The sequence below is a fragment of the Melitaea cinxia genome, chromosome 1 (assembly GCF_905220565.1).
Source record: "Melitaea cinxia chromosome 1, ilMelCinx1.1, whole genome shotgun sequence".
In the NCBI taxonomy this organism is placed as follows: Eukaryota; Metazoa; Arthropoda; class Insecta; order Lepidoptera; family Nymphalidae; genus Melitaea; species Melitaea cinxia.
In genome coordinates, this window is record NC_059394.1 from 7,769,988 (window position 1) to 7,793,278 (window position 23,291).

The following is a 23,291-nucleotide window of genomic DNA, read 5'->3' on the forward strand; positions in this document are numbered from 1 at the left end:
AATTCCATTATACATTGGGTAGCTCTCAAAAAAGATTTTATTTTTTCGTTTTCGTGACATTTTTTATTAATGCTCCTATTGGTCGTAGCGTGATGTTAATCCATACCCTAGCCTTCTTCGGTAAACGATCTATCCAACACAAAAATAAATTTTCAGTTTGATCCAGTAATATAGTTAAATAAATAAATAAATAAATAAATATTTATTTACACAAGATATTACTATTATTTTTAATGTTAATCGGTAATTTGAATAATTTTATCCTCTGTAATCTTTATTATTCAGTTTGTTTTGCTTGGTTTTAAAAGACTCACCCCGTACTTTATTTTAATTATGTTAAATAATTGTTGAAACTGTTTTCGTAATGATTTTAAAATATGCGCAATGTATAAAATTTATTATGTGCTGTTCGTTTACATAAAAATGAGTAAATAAATAAATATATTTTTAATTGGCAGAAAAATTTAAATTTACGCGAGGGCATGAACGAGATGGTGTTCAGCGTGACGACCGCCTACCAGGGCACCACGCGCTGCAAGTGCAACGTGTTCCGCTGGCGCTACGACGACAAGGTCGTCATCTCCGACATCGACGGGACCATCACCAAGTACGACTGCTTTTTTAACCGACTTTAAAAAATACAGTTTATTTTAGTTAAAGAACATGTATCATGCATGGTATTAATTCTTTGGAAAATTATCATTCTTTACGTACGATAATGTAACTAAAAACTACATAATCTTAAGCAAGTCTTGAAAATTTTATACTGTAATGATTACTGTCACATTGAGGTAGGATGTGCCTACCAAGATATATTTTAATCAAAATCTGGAGCAGCCCGTCTGGGGAAATACCATAACCTTACAGAAGATCACAACTAAGTAACACTGCCCTGAGTACGGTGGCCAGAGCTCCTATGGGGTCGGAGAAGGGTCGCCAACGCGCCTCCAATTTTTCTAGTTCCAAGCGTCTGTAGGCTTCGGTAACCGCTTACCATCAGGTCAGTGACGTAGCGAGTTTAACTCGCGCCCGGGGCATAATACCTTTTTAGCGCCGCCCCAATTCGAAAACCATATAAGTAATATGTCCAGCAATTTTTTGTTTTGCGGACCATTTGGCGCCCCTTGTGAGTAGCGCCATGGCATGATGCTATCCCTTGCCCTCCCGCCCTCGCTACGCCACTGCATCAGGTATACCATATTATGCTTGTTTGCCTACCTAGTCGTATAAAAAAAAGTATTTTATATTTCATTTTCATTGTCATTTTACCTGCCCCGTACCTACAAACTACCCACATAACCTTCCAAAACTTTTGGTGTACATGTCAAAATGAGTTTCTCAATCTACTCATTATGTGACGTCGACAAAATAATGACTTTTGCAAACTACATTGTTATTAGATATTGCCTAGGTATGTCTATAACATTTTATACCTGTAATATATTTGATAAATTGATCTTTGAGGCAAATTAATCAATCATCAATGTTAATTTCTATTTATATACATAGATTTCAAAATATTAGATTTTCTCACAAAAGTTTACATTGGAAACACAAAGTTTGTTGATATGACGAACTCTTATTATTTTACTATTAAATTTTGAATAAATACAAGTGTTAAGCATTTTAATTTCTATAAAATAGAGTTGTCTTTTTCCCAGGTCTGATGTTCTTGGCCATATTTTCCCTCTTGTTGGAAAAGATTGGGCGCAGTCTGGTGTAGCACAACTCTTCACCAAAATCAAGAACAACGGCTACCAGCTTCTTTATCTGTCTGCGAGAGCCATCGGTCAAGCCAGGGTTAGTGATCCCATAGTAACCATTTTTTAGATACCCCCTCTTGAGCAAAGTCTACTTATTCTAATTAAGGAATTAAGTAGATCAAAACTTAATCAGCATGAGATTTGTATGTTTTACAGTTTTTTTATTAGTCGTTCATGGGATAATTTATTCAACAAATTAGCACATTTGTTAACAGTTAGCAGCTCTGCAAGGCTAAAATGAGACAGATATAATTCATTTTGCCTGTATAAAGCGGGTGTGATGGTATAAGGTTTCTTAAATAAAGGTAGTATCATGTCAACTCTTGTCTTTGATTGACGTCCCAATCTCGATAAAGACGGTTAAATGAATGTTACTTAATAAGTTTGTTTACGTCAGTAATCGATTGACCTTGATATCGTAATTATTATTTGTAGCTCATTTATTGATCTTTATTAATAATATTATCATTTTTTTATGTAGGTAGAATAGAATATACTTTATTGCACACCACTCAGATTTTTTGATATATATAAAACAGTTATTTACACATAGAAATAGTAATGTACAATGGTAGGTATTGGAAATTTTATTGTTAAACATTTGTGGTTTTTACGTTGATTGGTATTCGGTTAAAAAACACAGTCATTTGACCTAATTATTTATGTAAAAAACATCTTGCAGGTCCGCTATCGAAAGCTGGCCCATTCAATAGGAAAAACACTTAAGCTACTTAGGCTATAAAAAATTTGCGTATGCTATTCAGTAATTTCTGAATTATTGCTTTAATATAATTTCTCATTTAAAGGTAACTCGAGAATATCTGCGTTCGATCAGACAAGGAGAACTCTGCCTACCAGACGGACCACTGCTCTTGAACCCCACTTCTCTTCTGCGCGCTTTCCACCGAGAGGTCATTGAGAAAAAGCCGGAAGAGTTTAAGATTCAGTGTTTAGCCGATATAAAGGCGCTGTTCCCACCTGGCTCGAACCCTTTCTACGCCGGTTATGGCAACAGAGTTAACGTAAGGGTACATTATATTAAGTGTAATTTTATTTTCTGTTTATCTATATATCGTGTTCTATATATACCCAAAGGTTGTCTGGAAGAGATCGCTCTTTCAGCGATAAGATCGCCTTTGTACATCTTTCATTTTATGTTTTTTTTTTTTGTTGTTTCTTTTAATGGTGTACAATAAAGAGTATTATTATGATATAAAATTTTCGTGTCACGATATATGTTAGCAATAAACTCCGAAACTACTGAACAAATTTTTAACAAATTTTGTAAGCATCTGTAATTTGGTCAAACTTGGGAGATAGGGTAGTGTTTATCTCAAATGGAATCGATAGGTGGCGCTGCTATCGGTATGTATGTGTAATCAAATTTGGTAGCTGTTTTCTGGGCAGGACTTCTACCGGGTCCGCCACTAGTTGTAATATAATAATTATATAATATGGATGTATGTTATATCAAAATTGATGATGAAATATTTTTAAAGTATCAGAAAAGAAACGAAAATTTAGAAATTATATTAAGTACTTCGAAAAGGCAAAGAATTTTAGTTGATTTAAAAATTGAAATGCGTCAAAGCAATTATTAAATTTCAATTTATTTGATCAGTGGCTATCAACTAACCATGTTTGGAATTAGTTAAGACTGTATGTATGTATATATATATATATATATATATATATACAGACAAACAGACAAAAATTCTAAAAACTATATTTTTGGTTTCAGTATCGATTGTAGATCACACCCCAAGTATTCTTTAAAATATATATATATATATATATATATATATATATATATATATATATATATATATATATATATTATAATTATGTATACACCATACATTCATTACATATTATATTTCTAGGATGTTTGTGCATATCAAGCCGTCGGCATTCCGATAGTGAGGATATTCACTATCAACTACAAGGGCGAACTCAAGCATGAATTGACACAAACATTCCAGTCCACGTGAGTACCACATATTCTTTTATCTCATGTCAATCGATGCCTAAACAAAACCTACTGTTTTTTACCAACAATAAAAAACACCTCACTATATTTTTATTGTTGCTAACTTTATGTTTGTATATATTCTTGAATAATAAGGTGGTGGAAATAAAATTTTTTCAGAGTCATTTCAACAATGTTACCTATATTTCTATATATATAAAACACATCTTATTTTATTGTAAAAAATCGTTTTTCTCAGAAAGGTGTCATATCTGTGTTAGCTATTATTTTGTACTGTTGTTGATTTCGAGGATCTCTCTTGGATAGTAAATAACTTGTTCGTGGATACATAATAAGTATTATATTTTTTATTTCAGTTACCACGTGCAAAGTGACATGGTCGATGATTTATTTCCGCCACTGAAATGTGATAAAACTATTAGCTAGCGCGAAATTTAGGTGTTTAGTGTAGACTTGAATTAAAAGGATATAACGGGTGCACGACGTTTCTGGTAAGCCGTGGCATGAAAAATTGGGTTTTCGCGCTATCATCTTTCAGTACATCTCTCTTAGCTTTCTGTTAAAACTTAAAATAACAGTAATCATCACCATGTCAAATTATAAGCTTTTTATTTAATGTATTGTATTAAAAATATTAATAACTAGGTGTGAGTAACTAATCCCGTACGTTAAATATATTGATATCACGTAACCGGAACGCGTATATCACTATATTTAAATAATAATCATTCTCGTCACACTCGGTAGCGGTCACATTTGTGCCGTTGGGATATTTTGTGATCAATTACAATTATTTCCTCATTAATGGTTTATCGATGAAGTTAAAGACTATTCAGTAAACGAAATCGTTAGTTTTTATAGATACCCAGTATATACTTTGAGTATCTACTAAATTCCATAAAAATATTGTATTTCTCTCTCTATCCCTACTGCACTCCGCGAGGGCAGTAGCGAGCGAGCGAGTGACGCGCCCCTGCCCGCAGGTACTCGCACATGTCGGTGCTGGTGGACCAGGTGTTCCCGCCCGCGCTGTGCGAGCCCAGCGACGAGTTCTCGCAGACCGTGTTCTGGCGCGAGCCGCTGCCCGCGCTGGCGCTGCCGCCCGCCGCGCTGGCGCCACACTAGGTCGCTCTAGCGCCACACTGTCGCTCTAGCGCCACCCGAGCGCCACACTGTCGCTCTAGCGCCACTCGAGCGCCACACTGTCGCTCTAGCGCCACTCGAGCGCCACACTGTCGCTCTAGCGCCACTCGAGCGCCACACTGTCGCTCTAGCGCCACCCGAGCGCCACACTGTCGCTCTAGCGCCACTCGAGCGCCACACTGTCGCTCTAGCGCCATTCGAGCGCCACACTGTCGCTCTAGCGCCACTCGAGCGCCACACTGTCGCTCTAGCGCCACTCGAGCGCCACACTGTCGCTCTAGCGCCACTCGAGCGCCACACTGTCGCTCTAGCGCCACTCGAGCGCCACACTCGTGCTCACTCACTAGTGCACTGGAGTGAGGGGTGACAGACGGTGCGATTGTTAGTTTCGAAGTAGAAATTTTTAATTAATTCATCCGTTAATCGATACGAATGCATTTTATTATTTGTGTGATATACGAGCGGCGAACTCGTGGCGAGATTTAAGCCCACGGGCAACGGTATTTGTCCGGTCTCTCTCGGCTTTAATGTGTAGTGTTGTCTGTGTGCATGTTTAGACCTAGTTCGAGTAATTCCGTTGTAGAGATGTGCTTTCAACGATTGTGTAGTTCACGGCTCACTAGTGATAAGATTAGTTCTCAAGGTGCGCTGCCGTTTAAGGTAACTGAAGACGTGTAGCTCTTTACTTTTTAATTAGTTACCGTTGTATTGTAATATGTAGCAAGACAAAATGGGTATGACGTCTTATTATCGTATAACAATTCTATTAAGTTTTTATTAGACATGGAAAAATATTTATCAAACTTGCTGTGATGTACAGTGATCTCGTTCACCATCTATATCACTATGGGGTTGTGTTCTCATTTTGTCCAGACGATGAGGTTATATTTTTACAACACAAAAAATATTTAGCCATAACAATCATAGAAATCGTAAACATCGTAGAAACAGACTCGAGTGTGGATGTTATAATATATGTATACACTAGCGACAATATGTTTACCCTAAGTTGTATATTGTATACTTCTTATTTACCAAATTAATACCCTAAGATAAAATAATCACTGTAGTAATTTAATTTGGGCAACGTATCTAATAAAAACATGAAATTTAAAAAAAAGAATCATTAAATACACAACATTTATGGTTGAAATTGGTTAATTGGATTTGCCTAGACTGATATCATATTGAAATAACTGAAAAATGTATGTATCATTTACTAATGGTATAGTCTGTGATGATGATTGAATGCAATGCTTTACTTTTGTACTGTGATTATGTTTGTATGTAAGTTACTTTGTGTTGTGATAAACACAAAAATTGTCCCTAAGGCATAGCCTTTGAGAAATGAGTAGTTTATTTTTTGTATAAATATAACTAGAATGCTAATAACATAGCTTTATAATGTTTTATTAAGTTACTTGTTAATTTAATTGATCGCAAACATTATTAGTGTATTTTGATTTAATATTAAATGTATTTTTATGGAAATTATTTATTACTGCTGTGATTATTAAAACGTTCGGAAACGATCAGAAATTAAATACTTTTTTTTATTTATTTTCCCAACCTTATTGAAAATAGTAAGTACTAAAAGTAAGAATATGAACAGTTTATGAAAATAATTACTTTTATTTTAGTCTTAGGAAAATTTACTTTAATAATTTAAATTTATATTCTGTATCTATACAATTTTTTAAAGTTGAAACTTACAAATATATATATTCGGTTATAACTATTAGCGAAGTATATGTTTTGTAGTTCATGAATCCATTATTTACTCAATAATCTTTGTTTGATTTTTCTATCCACACATATTCACTAAAAACCAAGGCAGGGGTATATTGTTTCTATACTAAAGAATAACAAGGCAAACCATATTGGATTGTAAAATTCAAAGTTGAAACACAGTTTCAAACGACTTCTCATAACAACGAAAAATGTTTAATATATTACCGTATGAAAAGAATCTCATAAAACATGGACAAATGCAGACCAAATTGTCATACTGAGTTATATGCAATAGAGAATATTATAGCCACCCCCTCTCTTCCGGATGGTGATATAACCATCCAACTGTTGGCTTTGAAATACACAGACCAAAGATGGGCAGCAGCGTCTTCGCTGCGATTCGGTGCGCCCGTAATTTATTTTCGTTGTATTCTCTTTCTTTTACAATAGGTTTCATCCTACTATATTTTTTTTTGGTATCAAAAGCTAAAAGCACTGTACTACATGAGGCCCTAATAGGAAACAAGCTGCACAAATGGTTATATTTCTGCTGTAAGTATAATTAATGTGCTGTGCAATCAGTATATTTGATATGAAATTAGTTTATTTGCGTACAACAGAATTTTTGTGTAGCATCTACTACTGATCTCTTTTTTCGAAATATTTGTAATGTTAGTTTTGATAATCAATTGACATAATATGGTGGGTGATAAGTTGTTTGATGTGCAACTAAAAATATTCAAATAAATAATACCCATTTTAAAATTATGTAATATTAAACTATAAGAGTTATTGTTTAATAATAATTATGTACAGTAGGTGGAACAATATTGTAGTATATTATGAACTATGATGATTCATCATCTTCCATTTGTTCATCTTCAATAATTTTCTCATCATTATCACTTGTTTCATCATCTGTTGGCACATCCAAATCCTTATGGAATCCTTTTCCTTTAGTCCAGTGACATTTAATAACCACTTTAAATTTTGCCAACTGTATACCCAGAAGTTTCAATATACTTGCTTGTTCTGGTGTCAAAGTGGCATTCTTTTTGCAAACCTGTAAAAAATTGAAATAATAAAAATTTAAAGAATTAGATATTGCTTACAATATTTATTTCCATGGATATTAGAAAATATAATTAACATGTAACATATACTGTGATAATATTTTAGACATTCAATCTACACCTGGTGTGCATAAGTTAGTGGTACTCATAGACCGAGAGCCCAAGGCCAGACTTTCGTCATTACATAAAAGCTGGTAATTTCTCAGTGCATGCTCCCAACACAGATAGAAGAAATGGCCAAATATGAAGAAAGGAGAAGAACTCATGGTAACTTTGGCAAATACCAGGTATCAAAAGGATATAAAATTACTTCGCACTTACACCCACGGCCAACTTAAATATTTGCCTAGGTCGGGTTTGGAGCTATCGAAATTGACCAGCTACTGAAGCAAAATCTTCTAATAGGTACCCAAGTGACACATGATGTTCAGTTTTATACTATGACGTAAGTTTATTTACAAAAGTTTGTGGCTCTTGTTAACGTGATAACTAATCTCTAAGGTATCTGCCAAAGTAAACATAAGTTAAACTTCATATTTGGCCATTGCTTCAACCTGTGTTGGGAGCATTAGAAACTTTGAGCTTTTACAAAATGATGAAGGTCTGGCCCTCACGGGCAATTGGGTTATCAATGATGTGATGAATCTTATCAACTTAGGGGTTGTCCATTAATCACGTAATGTTTTTAGCAACTTTTTAACACCCTACCCCTTCCCGTGGTGATATTTGTGAGGTTTTAGACTAACCCCACTGCCAAAAATCACTTGTTTTTGTGTTTTTGCAAAGTATGTTGAAATTTTCAAAATATTATCTTTAAATACATGCATAATCTGATTAAATTTTAGAAAATTTAGCATTGTGATACAAATTTCCAGAAAGATATTAAGATTGAAAGGTGTTTTTTTTTGGTTAAGAAATCACACACTCAACAAAACATAAAACACATGATATCTTATTACACCACCACCCCCCCCTTCTCCTTGTAATATGTTGTGATTTTTCTCCGAACCCCTCCCGTCCTTTCGACTCACCTGATTAATGAATGAACTCTTATATATGTGGCCATTACTTAGCTACATAGTATAAAACAAAGTCGCTTTCTCTGTCCCTATGTATGCTTAAGTCTTTAAAACTACGCAACGGATTTTGATGCGGTTTTTTTTTTTTAATAGATAGTGATTGAAGAGGAAGGTTTATATGTATAATATATGCATAATATAATAGAGGAACACCGATAGTTTTTGCAACCGTGCGAAGCCGGGGCGGGTCGCTAGTAAGCGATAAAACACAACTTATGTAAGTAAAAAAGTAAACATCTAATTTAAAATAGAGACATTAACGCCGAGTTGCACGAAACAAAATTAAAATTTAAATTGAGATTTTGATTTAGATTGAGATTTAATTTGAGATTAAACTAATTTTATCATAAGAATTTCATACAATTCTTGCGATTAAATTAGTTTAATCACTACTTAAAATTTTAATTTCTTTTCGTCCAACTCAGCGTAAGATTCAGCTGATTACTGCATATTCTAATATTGCTGACTGAAAATTAAATCTTTATATATATATTTCTTGTGTGCGTGTGTATGTCACTGAACTCCTCCTAGACGGCTGGACGGATTTTGATGAAATTTTTTGGTGAGTTCAAGGGGATTCGAGGATGGTTTAGATTCACAATTTGGTCCACTGGAAAATGTTTATTTAACTAATTTTTCATTTATAAGTTGTTGTTAATTTTGGAAAGTTTTACATTGGTTCCGGTATACTACGCTACCATCACAGCATCAGATATTAAATATTATTCTATTTTAATTTCAGTTTGTCCTGATAGTTTACGTTTTAGTACAACGTTTGCGGGGTCAGCTTGTATTCTATAGAATGACTGGGTAATGTAAATTATAAATTGTATTTCTTACTTAGCTTTAATTTTTTTGTCAATGCTAAGTATTCTATATAGATATCTGGCAAGATTATAATATGTAATGCAATTACTTTGGCACTAACATATTTTTACATAATAGCATTGTATTTTAATCCTTACCTGATATTCTTTTATTAAAGTAATAACACCTCTTTCTAAGGTTGTGGGAAGTCCAAGTCGTCGCAGATGTGGTTCTATAGAATGCGAAAAATCTTCGAGTGGCCCTTTAGGTAGGATTACATCACGGGTTGCAATAAATCCAGCTCTCGCATACTCAGTCTCACGAAACTTTTTAAAATATTCTAATACCTCACTAACATCTCTGTTTGTCATGAGTAAACCACATTGTCCTTTTAATCTTTTGGAAAGCTAAAAAAAAGTATATTAAAATTAAACATATAATTTTGTCACAATTAAGAATTTCATTCAAAATTCAATCAATTAAGAATAGGTAAAGCTAATTACAGGAAATAAATTTTACTTCACATACAAAGCTGAAGTCTTCAGAAGGATTTTCAGAAAACTCTGAATCTTGAGAATTGATTTTAAAACATTTTTATCCTATAATTCTCTTTATTAAAAGAAAACAACATAATTATTTAACTTTGTAGATTTGTAGAGATAGAATTCATTTTTTTACCTTAATAGAAAAAGAACATACCAAGTTAAGTTGATCTTCGACTTCATCACTTTTCGTTCGTCCAAGTGCTACTGCCATGACTTTATTTTTACCAAAGAAAAATCTGGAGTCTTTCCAATCATTACGCAGATCTTTTAATTTTGTATTACGCATATTATCAACGGTAAACAGAAATATATGTTCATATTTCGAAAGTGTGTTTCTTATATCTTCAATAGTTTTTTGTTTTAGAAGAAGACCCTTTTTGTTGGTTTTTGTTAATGAAACTGGAACAATTTTATTAAATGTTTTAATTTAATACCAAATGATGAATAGAAATTTAGCATTATGTGTAATATACTATAACAGCAACATTAATATTGCTTATATAGTTAAATACTACAGACTGGAAGATCGGAAAAACAGTTCATTTAGGACAGCTCAGGTACATGAAGCACAAAAATTAAATTATATATGTAAATGCTGTGTGGTTACGGCATCAAAGAACCACAATCAATAACCACCCCCTCTCTTCCCGTGGGTGTCGTAAAAGGCGACAAGGGATAACACAGTTCCACTACTACTGTGGAACTTAAAAAGCTGACCGATGGCGGGATAACCACCCAGCTCCTGGCTTTGAAATACACAGGCCAAAGACGGGCAGCAGCGTCTTCGGTGCGACAAAGCCAGCCCTGCGGTCACCAACCTGCCTGCCCAGCGTGGTGACTATGGGCAAAACACATGAGTTCACGCCATTTTTGTCATGAACTTGTAGAGGCCTATGTCCAGTAGTGGACTGCGAAAAGCTGCTGTGATGTGATGATGTAAAACTACCTGACATAAATATAATAATTACATATATCAAATAAAAATATAGCCTATCTTTCAAGTTGCAAATTGATTGATTGGTGTGCAAATTTGATTCATCGCGGACAAACGTGAGGGGTAATTAATATATATTTAGAGTAAGATGAGCATTTATTTTATTTGTATCATCCATAATAATTTTAAAAAATCCTCAGTTAATGTGTGTTGATAAAAATAAAAAGCATACAACTTAATTTTCTATTTTTTAAAACCAAATCTATAAAAAAAAATTGTCTTAATGCATTTACGAAAGCTAAAATTTTTTATAATTTTATAGTATTGTCAATTTTCGATTAAATTCTATTCAATGAAAAATATGTAAAATTACCTTTTTTATCTCTCTTTGATTTCGGCATTTTGATTAGTTAACTTTCTAGTTTTTCTTTCAAAAACCGCTAATAAAATACAAATTCAATGTGATAAAGATTGTTTATATCAAAATAAAATAATATAACACGTGTTTATAACGTTGATCAAAATTATGCGCGGATAGAAAATAGGTTAGGTTCAAGGAATATACTCTCTACTGAGAGGTTAGGTAGGTAGTTGGTTAGGTTAGAAATGTTTTATTGTTTTGACATGGTTTTGACCAGTGTTGCCAACCACAGCATAGAGCTAAACTGTAGATATGCCAGAAAAAAACTGTAGAAAACTGTAAATATCAAATTAAAAAACAGTAAATCTACAGCTTTGTCTTTTTATTATTTAATAATGGTAATAAATAGAATACATTTTAGAGAGGGAATAAAAAACAAAAAAAATCATGTGATTATCAAAGTTTTAATCAAATTAAATATCAAAAGTCATAAAGATACATTATGTCAAATAAAATCAGTAATATTTAAAAGATAGTAATGTAACACTTCAGAAAATGTGACTAGCGATTTTTGAGGAATCTTAATTATAACAGCTTATGAAGGTCCATCGATAACAATGAAATAGTAGCTGATCAGCAGCTGATCATCGGCTGCTGACGATATATGTTAGAAGTTAGATGGTATCACTAGCTACTATCTCATTTTCAATTTGTATATCTTCTTGATTTTCCGTTTTATCTTTATTCTTGAAATCGTACATATTTTGATTGAATTCTTTTAAATGGTCATTTGTTGCATTGAACTCAAAACAATTTTTAATTTCTGACTTTGTGTGCAAGGTACCTTTTATTGTAGTCGTAGAAAGTTTATTTCGAAGCTTCGTTTTCATAAGATTTATGCTGGAAAACAACCGTTCTACCGTAGCAGTACGGTGCGGCAAACATAGAAGCTTTCTAGTTAAAGTCGATAAAAGTGGAAACATCGCAGAGCCATCGCCTTTTTTTAATTTAGAAACATGCCACCAAAATTTTTCTACACTGGGCGTCTCAGTCTCGTTAAATTCAAAATTGGTCTTGCGAAGGGTTCTCCATTCTACAACAAACTAGATGGCGCTAGCATCTTAAGCAAAAAACTGTAGATTTTAAGGCGTAAACTAAAAACTGAGAGAATTTCCAAAAAACTGTAGATCTACAGTTAAAACTGTAGGGTTGGCTACACAGGTTTTGACTTAAATTGTTGAAATCAAAGGAAATGTGAAGTTCAAACTTTCAGTGTGAAATGGGATGAAGTTAACAACTTATAAAAAAGGGACGGTGTTAAATTGTTAATAAAAGTCGTTCTCATACAGGGCTGCCAGGTGCAAAAAAAGTGTGATCGTACGCCAACTACAAATAAAATCGTATACCAAGGAAATTTTGGAATAAAAAGATCGTACAGCCTTTTAAGACTAAGTACTAATTTTTTAATATAAATTATTAAAATTCACTTAGTTTTAGAAAATAAATGCAATAAAACTATTTGTTACACTCATACAAAATTTTCTGTGGTCATATTTTTTAACAAAAACATTTCTTGATTTAGACTTCGTATAATTTACGTTTCTTCTTATCATAATTGCTTGCCTAATAATGTGCCCTTAAGTATCATTGGATAAACTGTTTCTAAGTTTTGTTCTAATTAAATTAACTTCGTTGAATGCTCGTTCACAATCTGTACTGTAATGGAGAAAACATAACAAATTTAAAACAAATTGAGCCATTGTTTTATAATTTTCAAATTGTTTTTTTTTTTTATATTTCAAAATGTGTTTTTTTTTAAGTCACAATTATTTCCGAAAGAGAAATTTCGTTAGAAAGCAAACAAATACAGCTTTTATATGATATTTCAAAGAGTCATCATTCAAGTAAAAGATCTAGGCACGCGTTAGGTAGTTAAGGCAAATCATGCTTGCCGATGGATAACGTGTCTTTAATTATGAAATGTTTCCAGGTAATAAGAATATAATAATCGTACATTTTGCGTACGATCTTGGTCTAGCGATCGTACATGAGTAAAAATACAAAAAAATCGTATCAGTACGATTAAAATCGTACATCTGGCAGCCCTGTTCTCATATTATAATATTTTTATTTATTGAGAGCTGGATTCGAATCTTTCGCTCCATATTATAATATGTGTGCCAGTGTTACCAGAAATTTTAGCGCGCCTGATCGACAAACAGACAAAGTGCCGGAAATTATCGTACTTTCAGAACAAATATCGTACACCCAAGGAATATATTTAAAATTCAATTTTTTAAGTATAAATTACATTGAACAACTGTTTTCAAGTATCAGTCAGCTAAAAAAAAGGTCGCACATGCCAAAAGAAATCTGAATTATCCAAACGTACGGATCGTGGATCGTACGTAGGCTTGTATTATCGTACATGTACGATAATTGTCGTACGTTTGGGGTCACTGTATTATACTACACTGTGTACTGTGTCTTTGGTTTTCATGTATAAGATCATAATATAAGATATAGGTAGGTACAGTAAAATGGTGTTAAAAGGCATGATTTTGAAGTGACCACGAATTTTCTATGTTATCGTTTATATAAGCAATAACTGAGTATTATCTTTTTCCGCCTGCTTATATGCTACTATAATATTATGATAAAAAATTGGTTGTCTGTAAAGTTGGTTTACGGACGATACTTTAACGTGACAACCAGGGGCGTAGCTACCACCGTATCAGCCAATAATACGGGGCCCTCAGGCTACAGGGGCCCCTAACGTGCGTAATCAAAAAAAAAAAAAATAGTAAAATGTAATCCACGATGTTACTTTATCTCGGGCTTGTCGGGATTTCGAAAACTTACTTTATTTTAATTGGATTCCCAATTTCTAGGAGGAAGTGATAACTTATAGTCAATAAATGTATATTTTAACTAGCTGACCCGGCAAACGTTGTCTTGCCGCTAAACGCTATTTTAAAATAGGGGTTGGTAGTAGAAGGGTGAAAATTTAGAGTTTTATGTATTTTTTAATGTTGTATCATAAAAAAATAGAAATTAAAAATTTTGTCTAAAAGATAAAAAAAAAATTAGGGGTGGACTACCCCTAACATTTAGGGGGATACAAAATAGATGTTGGCCGATTCTCATAGATACCGAAAAATTTCATCAAAATCGGTCAAGCCGTTTCGGAGGAGTATGGCAACGAAAACTGTGACACGAGAATTTTATAATTAGATTTAATGCAAGCATTTTTGTTTCTTTTGCGAGAAATTTTTACCCTTCTTGCGGGCCCCCTAACTAAATTTGATACAGGCCCCTTTAAAAGCACGCTATGACACTGGTGTCAACGTCATAACAAAACATCTTCTCGGACGCATAGGCCAATCAAGTGAAAGAGAGATAGATGCGGCGCAAGCCTACAATGAGCGTAGCGGGACAATAAGTCATCCTTTGTCGTGCATGCAGCCGGCGTTCATCGATTTATTAGACGTTGTCACGTCAACAATTATAAAATATATTATTGTACAACAAGATTTTTAGTCAAATATGATCATATGGATGGTTCCCATTAATACTTAAACCGGGAACAACTGGGACCAGAAAGGCGAAAAAGTGAAGAATATTTAGATTTGGCGAAAATGTAAAGCGAAGTTTAATAGGAACGGTAGCCTTGCCTTGGTGTGCCTATGTAAACTCAAGTACTTCCTATTACCTCCTTACCGTACCTTTTAACCTCGTATCTAATAATAGTAAGCATAGTTTTAAATGTATTTTATTTATCACATAAATTGATAATATTAATGCTTATTTTTTGGCGAGTGTAGACAATAATAAATAACTTGTTATAATAAACTAATTTTGTTAATTACTATACATTAAGATTTTTGTAAATATTAACCAAGTTTTAAGAGTCACTAAAATCGCGATTCGAGAAGGTATATTTATACGTCCATTACCATTTTTTTAAAAATTACACTCTGGTTTGCCGGTATGTACTAACTACTAATACGATCAAAATACGTACGGTAAAATAAATCAATACATATATATCAACTAGCTGACCTGGCGAACTTCGTATCACCTTATTTTTTTCTGAAATATAATAATAACATAATATATCAAAATAAAATATAGCCTATCTTTTAAGTTGGATCAAACTGCACACGGTGTGCAAATTTGACTAAAATCGGTTAAGTAGTTTAGGAGTCCATTGAGGACAAACATTGTGACACGAGATTTATACATATTAAGATTTCAAAGATTTTAATTGAATGAAAATCATACCCGAATTTCATTCCCGCCTTCCGGTTTCGTCCATATTGATATATCTATTCCTATGAAGCCCGTCGTACAGTACTAAACATTCAGCTAGTCACAGACAATATTTTGCTTGTTAATGAAGACTTTTTCTCATCACCGCACAGTGGTTCCGCGCTCTAAATAGGTCATAGGAAGTCTTATTACACAAGACCGTGGAATTATCATTGATATTTTAGATAATTTTCGTCAAAATAGACATAATATAAATAAAAACAATTTTATTCACCACTTGTACTTTATTTTACACAAATATAATTATATGTATAATTATGTACACTGCAAATAATTAATTTCAATATATTTCTTTAAGATGTACGTACATTATAGGACAGCCTTTCATTTATTGAATGTTTTACATATTTAGCCATTTAACAAAAAGAAATTAACGTGATATTTTAAATAGTTATGAGAAGAATATTGTTATGTTACAAAACTTACAAAAAGCCGTCGGTGCTTATTCATAAAAATTTTAAAATTCAAGTTATCTGTATTGTCGCATAGACTTATAATATACTAGCTGACCCGGCGAACTTCGTATCGCCTAACAGTCGATTCTTTAATTTTTTATTTTTTTAAGTTAATAAGTCAACAATTACATTATGTCAAAAATTAAAAATTATAAAACTCACAAAATTCTTTAAATAGTCACTAAAAAATCACAATGATTTTTTTTTTTTTTTTTTAGAATTTTTCTAAATCGGTCCGACCGTTCTCGAGTTTTGCGCTTAGCAACACATTCAGCGACTCATTTTTATATTATAGACTAGCTGACCCGGCGAACTTCGTATCGCCTAACACAAACTTTATCGTATGGTATTAAAGTTCAAATTGACTTTTAAGTATTATCACAAATCTTTTGTATGGGAGTATAGAAAAGTGTTGTTTTTAGACTTTTTCAGGAAATTTAAAATTTTTTTTTTTTTTAGAATTTTTGTCTCCGTAAGAACCATCCTCGTACTTCAAGGAATATTTAAAAAAAAAGAATTAGCGAAATCGGTCCAACCGTTCTCGAGTTTTGCGCTTAGCAACACATTCAGCGACTCATTTTTATATTATAGATAATCAATAACTTGATGAATTGTCTATGCAGCCATAGACAATTCATTATACTTTTTTTTTGGCGTTACTTTTTTATTCTATTAAATTTTATCAATAAGCAACGTCAAATTTTGTTTAATTTTTATTTATTTTTATCTTAATATTATTTCAGAAGCTTTTATAATTTTATATATTATGAACGAATATTATACCTTGTTTTATATTCAAAAAAGCGCGCGTTTCAACCGACTTCCTGTATTTGTTAAATTAGAGCGTTGAAATTTTGCCTCTTATCTTCCATCACTTTTCATTTAAATATGCGAAACAGAGACAGATATACAAGTGGAAACTTCAACCTACTATAAAACTTCCTCTTTGAGCATTTAAGATGGCCGACGTTATATGAGAACCCTGTTCCGTTTTTTGTTTCCCCTCTGGCCCCGCTGCCGTCAGTGTAGTGTATCGTTCGCCGCAAGAGAAAAATTGATATTGTGTTGCAATTTGCTGGCTTAATTACTTTATATCCCTTCAAACAAGTAAGTGCATTGAAATAATATTGAGTGCGATAATTTTGGTGTAATACCGAAGTGATTTTTGTAAAAATATCTTACCACTACCATTTGTGACTGTGACGCATAAAAGGAGTGTCCCTAGCAGCAGCCATTTTGCCCGAACCGGCGACACGGTATTGCGGTGCGGTTAGACATTTTTCTTAACTGCAGTGGTGTTCTATTGCTACTTCCAATGATTATCTATTTTCAATTTTAATCGTTTAGTCTTATAAATTTCACATCACACCTGACGGTGAATTTTTTCAGTAAGTAGATTTGTGGCTCGTTACACTCGTAATTGTACTAGTGCGGATATAAGTGATACTAAGTATTTTTTTAATTTGTTTCTTCGTAATTTTTGCTATTATGTTATAACTTTTGTGTTTTTATAGAGTATAATTATTTATTTGCAGCTTTCGTAATATTTTAGCTACGATCTATCACGGTAGTGCGTCTTAATTTTGTCGTGCGTATTCAGTCACGCCGTTATCTTTGTCGATAACGATTTTATGTCGATGAAGTTCTCCGTTTTAAGAATTACACCTAACTTCTAGATTTGATTTAATACTCCAATAGGTAAATTTGTGTACTGATAATTTAGCATAATTATGCGTGTTTAAATCTTACGCTTATGCCGTAGTCTTACGATTTCACGATACAGGCACGTGCATAACTTAGGCTAAAACTGGATTGCTCTATTACAAGCACATAGGTCACTTGGCTTACAGCGATCGATTTTCTGGATTTTTATTGTAAATCCTTTCCTGTGTTCTATGTAACAGTCCCCTTCTGTGTATTTTGTGAGTCATTACTAAAACATTATATTGATCTTCTTGGCAAACGAAAACCACACTGGCTATTGAAACTATTCGATTAAAATAATATTTACATTATTTATATAATGTATATTTGTGGAATATAGTATTTTTTTTTAAATCTAAAATCATACCTGCTATTCTATTCATCCATGCATGGTGTTTTCCTTATGAAGGTCTTTCTCTGTTATAAGTCCTAGTATATCACAAAAAACACTAATTAATAAATAGTTTTTATCAAAAGTTCTAGTAAAAACAATAATTAAAATTAAAAAAAATAGCCATCTTTTTATTTTCTTTTAAATAGTATGCTATTTTAAAACAAAGACATTTTCAAATAGTTGATGAGAGAAACAATGCTTATGATATTTTAAAAAGTTGTGGCATACATAATTATCTGTTTGTATTGGGGTAGTTTGAAAAGAATTCTCATGCCCAACATACTAGTGATGATGCAACTTATTATCTGTGTGACTAGGCTTCAGTGTTAAGCCTATGATTTCAATGTTATATACCTCCTAATGCAATGCTATAAAATAATATTACAAAATTTAATAAAAAAATGATAAAATATACATAAATTATTGAAATTCTATCATTAGTTTATTGTTTTTTTTTTTTTTTTTTTTTTTTTTATATAAATATTATGTCAATGTAAGGTGAAATAATAATTGGTATGATATAAATTGGTTTGATTGTAAAATCCTAGAATTAACTTAGATGTTAATATTTGCTTTATAAATACACATCTATGCAGCTGCTTCTTTTTATTGGTTAAATAAAGGAAAAGTAAGGAAAACTTCCCACATTTTTTTTTTGTGTCTCCTTTATATAAAATACAAGCTACAGGCTATTTAATAATATATCCTAGGTAAATTCCAATAAATATTTCCAAAATGGAAGGTATATTAAAAGCCTAGTAACAGCATAGAATTGAAGATATATTGATAGATAGATAAGGGTGGTGGACACGAGGTGGGCGCCGGGCTGGCGATCGCTAGTACGATAGCGGGTGGAGGCGCGGGGCGCGCACTGCACAAGGGGTGGACTGTGGGAGGGTGAGGGGTGTGTGCAAGCGTCGCGTTAGTCGTATTTCGTCTGGAGTGTTTATCCCGTGTCGCTGGATCAATACTGTTGGCGCAGTGTCGGTAGCTCGACGGTGGCTAGGCGGCGGCGCGAACTTTGCTAGTTAGTCGAGTCTGTGAGATGCTGCCAAACCGACCGGACGCCGTGTCGATGTCGCGTTTGGTGTGAGGGTTGCTCTCTGAGCTACATCGAGTTTTTACATTGCGCTTGTGCGCTCGTGAGCCTCTGTCCAAGGTGCGCCGCATTCATGATGACTCATACCCAATTGGATTCGCTTTGGTGAAAGTGACGCCCAAACGATTAGTCTTTCTGAGAAAAAAATTTCAATTCGTTTTAGCTTTAAAATTTTTTTCAAGCGCCTAACTTTTTTAAATATTTTTATTGCAGGGGCATCAGTAATATAGTCATCTCAGATCATCAAAAATGTCCGTCGACAAGGAGGAATTGGTGCAGCGCGCCAAGCTTGCTGAGCAGGCTGAGCGATACGACGACATGGCGGCCGCGATGAAGGAAGTCACCGAAACCGGAGTCGAGCTCAGCAACGAGGAGAGGAATTTACTTTCCGTCGCCTACAAGAACGTCGTGGGCGCTCGACGGTCATCATGGCGAGTCATATCCTCTATCGAACAGAAAACCGAAGGTTCGGAAAGAAAGCAACAAATGGCAAAAGAATATAGGGTTAAGGTAGAAAAAGAGCTCAGAGAAATCTGTTACGATGTCTTGGTGAGTAAAAATTATTTACTTATTCGTTTTTTTACTCAGATTTTTTTTTCAGCTTCATAAATATTTTTTTTACGTTTATTTTATTTAATTTTTTATAACATATTTTGTATAGTTAGATCGATATCGTGTTAAAACCTTCCTACGCAAATGACGTCATTTTATTTGCACGTTGCCAATTTAAGGGGATGATGCAAGGGCTTAGTTGTCGCGATAGTTTCGTAGTTATTCAGTAGTTCTTGTTAATCATTGGCTTAATATTACGAGGTGGCCATGCGAGAGCATGCAGGGCGCGGTGCGGCTTTTTCGCGCAGGGGCGGGAGGGATGACGTACTGCGCCGCGTCACTGCGCGCGCTGCTATCCCATCTTCGTTGCTCCGTTTTTGCTTATTGCGTTGATAAAATTTAAATTTTACGAAATTGAAAATTTCTAGCGACGACGACTTCATTAAGTTTCTTGAATGTGTTGCATGTATGTTCCTATGGAGCGGCATAGTCTTTATGGACTAAAATTCCTAAAAAAAATCCTATGAAATATAAAAAAAGAAAGAAAGAAAAATATATTTATTTGAGACATCACAAATATTGCAGATTTAACAACTTAAATAACTTATGAGTAATTGTCAACTTTTTGAAACTTTCTATGAAACATCTATAAGTAATTGTCAAGTTTACCGCAGTATTTCTTTAATTATAATTTACCTCATTTACTCTTACTTTTATTATTTATTGGATTGATTTGTTTTAAAGAAAATTTGAATTTTTTTAAAGCATTGTATAAGTAATTATCAACTCCACTGACAGTAGCTCCTTTTATAATTTATTACATTCACAAATTGATTATATTGTAATTCCTAACATGTTCAAATATAGAATTTTGTATGTTTGTTTCAGGGTTTACTCGACAAACACCTTATTCCTAAAGCTAGTAATCCAGAAAGTAAAGTATTTTACCTCAAAATGAAAGGTGATTATTACAGGTACCTTGCAGAAGTGGCCACAGGAGAAACCAGAAATTGTAAGTTTTTGTTGGCTTTGTTACCTTGAAAGTAATAGTAAATTTTTACTATTACTTCCAAGTATAGTATAGTAAATTTTTACTATTACTTTCAAGTTCAAATTTGTTATTCGAAATTCAAGTAGTAGTATTTACTACTATTTACTTATTATACTTTATAAAAATAAAAAATTAAAGTACTATCACTTAATTAATATTTACATTACAGCTGTTGTTGAGGATTCACAGAAAGCATACCAGGACGCTTTTGAAATCAGCAAGGCGAAAATGCAGCCCACACACCCAATAAGGCTTGGGCTGGCGTTAAATTTCTCCGTCTTTTATTATGAGATATTAAATTCACCAGATAAGGCGTGTCAGCTCGCCAAACAGGTCAATATTTGTGTCAGTTATGCATAGGTTCTGTGCTGGCTGGCACGAGGAGAGGTTCAAGTGTACTAAAGTGCTTGCTTGTCCCCAGCCGTCGTGGAGGACTCACAGAAGGCCTACCAGGAGGCGTTTGACATTGCTAAGGCCAAAATGCAGCCTACCCATCCCATCAGGCTTGGCCTCGCACTCAACTTTTCTGTATTTTATTACGAGATTATCAACTCTCCTGCGAGAGCGTGTCACTTAGCCAAACAGGTCTATTGAATTGTCTAAAAATCTCGAGTGTGGATTTTTAATAATGTTCTCCTTACTAACTCTCGACTCGACATCTGTAGTGACTAGTTTCTACATTGCATGGTAATAATTATGTCTATTTTCAATTCAACCAATGGACTAATAATTACTTGGCATGGCAATGTTGCAATGCTATTAACCTTTTAATCCTCGAACCAGCCAGCATCGGAGTGCTGTAACTTTAAGTCTGATTTATATTAATTACAGCCAATTGCCAATTTTATAACAATGATGAAATATTACAGGCATTCGATGATGCGATCGCAGAATTAGACACCCTGAATGAAGATTCGTACAAAGACTCTACGCTGATCATGCAGCTGCTGCGAGACAACCTGACGCTGTGGACGTCGGACACGCAGGGCGACGGCGACGAGCCGGCCGAGGGCGGCGACAACTAATGTGGCGCCGCGCCCAATACGCATTTGTTCTCATCGGTGTTTTATAAGAAAACGAGTAACATTCGAGAACGTCGCGCGGCGCGGACCTCCGCGGCCGTTGCGAGCCGCTTGTAAAAAAAATGTTAAAAATGTCGTTCGCAGCGGACCTTCACGTTCCGTCTAAAATTAAATGTTATGTGTCATCTTTGACGGTTTTATATTTCTGTATTTACACTGGATTACAGATATCGAGCTGACCTGATGAATATAAATATTTATAACTTAAGTTATTAAAATTACGGTTTCTTAAGTTAAAAGTGTTTTCCTTTCTTGATTAGAAACGACTTTACAGCCCGGTCGGCCCCCATATAACATTCCTTTCGCCGCATGTCCGCAGTGAAATGGAGATCATGATGGTGAATTTTTTGAAAATAATAAAATTAGTTATTAAAATTGTTAAAATGACGCCCAAAATAACCAAATAAAATTAGATTTTCATATTTATTAAATTTACAAAATGTAATGGCTGTATCAAATTAGGGCACAAAAAACTTGTTAGTGTCTTTGTGGTTTTGTGATGACCTCAATATATAAATACATATTACCAAAGCAAATTTTAACGTTGACATTAACCATTTTGTTGTGCCCATTACTGATTTAACATATAGCATTTTGGATTTTTCAGGCATTTATTAGCAAAATAGTTTTGTGATGGACAAATATTGTAACATTTCTGCTGCATTTTATCAGCCATTAATCTATTATATTTTTCATGTTTTCACCAATAAACTTTTGTATTAAATACAATTTTTAGTTTTAGAACCAATATTTAAATAAACCGCCACCTATTAACCCCAAAAAGATGTTTGTCTAAACTATGTGACGTTCGACGTAGTTTCTTCCTTTACAGAGAATCCACCTTTATCACTTACCGAGACTACGAACGCTTGACGGAATGTTAACTATAGAACACTACAAATTCGGGCGTTCCAATACAAAACTAGTATATTATATCATAATTATATTAACATTGCTCATGTCTAGGACAATCTTTTAAATTTCGTTAAACTTATGAAAACTGAGTCGATTATAAAGAAAAGACAAATTCGAATTCAGGACGTTGTAGTTTCCCAAAATTTTGCTTCTTGTAGACGTATGGTACCTATATATTTTGTTTGGCGATAAATATTTTTATTACACTTATCATAAATTTATACGGCGGAATTCACATAACATTCTGCCATGGCTTCGTGTGGAAGTAATCTACTAATTGT

General features: G+C 33.6%; 3 protein-coding genes and 1 long non-coding RNA gene across 8 annotated transcripts in view; 3 read left to right on the top strand and 1 right to left on the bottom strand.

Annotated features, from left to right (window-relative positions):
* LOC123656080 (phosphatidate phosphatase LPIN3) overlaps nt 1-4,212 on the top strand; it is a 40,664-nt gene extending 36,452 nt beyond the window's left edge. The window contains exons 12-16 of the mRNA XM_045591805.1: nt 459-607; nt 1,662-1,800; nt 2,570-2,785; nt 3,647-3,750; nt 4,110-4,212. Of these exons, the coding sequence (XP_045447761.1) occupies nt 459-607; nt 1,662-1,800; nt 2,570-2,785; nt 3,647-3,750; nt 4,110-4,179 (678 nt within the window). The 3' untranslated portion in view covers nt 4,180-4,212. The remainder of the gene's footprint in view (nt 1-458; nt 608-1,661; nt 1,801-2,569; nt 2,786-3,646; nt 3,751-4,109) is intronic.
* A 3,172-nt stretch (nt 4,213-7,384) lies between these two features.
* Nucleotides 7,385-12,609, bottom strand: LOC123669202 (mRNA turnover protein 4 homolog). Of its 2 annotated transcripts, XM_045602837.1 has the most exons (5): nt 12,271-12,314; nt 11,439-11,762; nt 10,286-10,530; nt 9,745-9,993; nt 7,385-7,690 (listed from the first exon to the last, which is right to left on the bottom strand). In XM_045602837.1, exons 2-5 carry the CDS (start codon nt 11,464-11,466, stop codon nt 7,475-7,477), a joined length of 738 nt encoding a protein of 245 aa, XP_045458793.1. In that variant the 5' UTR covers nt 11,467-11,762; nt 12,271-12,314; the 3' UTR covers nt 7,385-7,474. The 2 variants fall into 2 exon arrangements, with proteins under 2 accessions (XP_045458793.1, XP_045458785.1); XM_045602829.1 differs by having other exon boundaries at nt 11,439-12,609.
* On the top strand, nt 9,474-10,037 carry LOC123669218. Its single transcript, XR_006745711.1, has 2 exons — nt 9,474-9,589; nt 9,785-10,037. It is a non-coding gene; the product is annotated as an uncharacterized LOC123669218 (long non-coding RNA).
* Nucleotides 12,610-17,179: 4,570 nt separating the features above from the next.
* LOC123656087 (14-3-3 protein zeta) lies at nt 17,180-22,878 on the top strand. Of its 4 annotated transcripts, none has more exons than XM_045591816.1 (5): nt 17,180-17,320; nt 19,624-19,959; nt 20,851-20,974; nt 21,183-21,346; nt 21,883-22,878. In XM_045591816.1, the coding sequence occupies exons 2-5, from the start codon at nt 19,660-19,662 to the stop codon at nt 22,036-22,038; spliced, it is 744 nt and encodes a 247-aa protein (XP_045447772.1). In that variant the 5' UTR covers nt 17,180-17,320; nt 19,624-19,659; the 3' UTR covers nt 22,039-22,878. The 4 variants fall into 4 exon arrangements, with proteins under 4 accessions (XP_045447772.1, XP_045447767.1, XP_045447780.1 ...); XM_045591811.1 differs by lacking the exon at nt 21,183-21,346 and adding an exon at nt 21,435-21,598; XM_045591824.1 differs by lacking the exons at nt 17,180-17,320; nt 21,183-21,346 and adding exons at nt 17,412-17,601; nt 21,435-21,598.
* Nucleotides 22,879-23,291: the final 413 nt, after the last annotated feature.

Coding starts and splice junctions, on each gene's coding strand:
- LOC123669202 (XM_045602829.1), bottom strand. CDS start 11,466: ATGCCGAAATCAAAGAGAGATAAAAAAG. Junction 10,531..11,438: donor ATCAAAGAGAGATAAAAAAG/GTAATTTTACAT, acceptor AAATTGTTCCAG/TTTCATTAACAAAAACCAAC. Junction 7,691..9,744: donor CTTTAATAAAAGAATATCAG/GTAAGGATTAAA, acceptor AATTTTTTACAG/GTTTGCAAAAAGAATGCCAC.
- LOC123656087 (XM_045591816.1), top strand. CDS start 19,660: ATGTCCGTCGACAAGGAGGAATTGGTGCAGCGCGCCAAGCTTGCTGAG. Junction 20,975..21,182: donor CACAGGAGAAACCAGAAATT/GTAAGTTTTTGT, acceptor TTTACATTACAG/CTGTTGTTGAGGATTCACAG. Junction 21,347..21,882: donor CGTGTCAGCTCGCCAAACAG/GTCAATATTTGT, acceptor GAAATATTACAG/GCATTCGATGATGCGATCGC.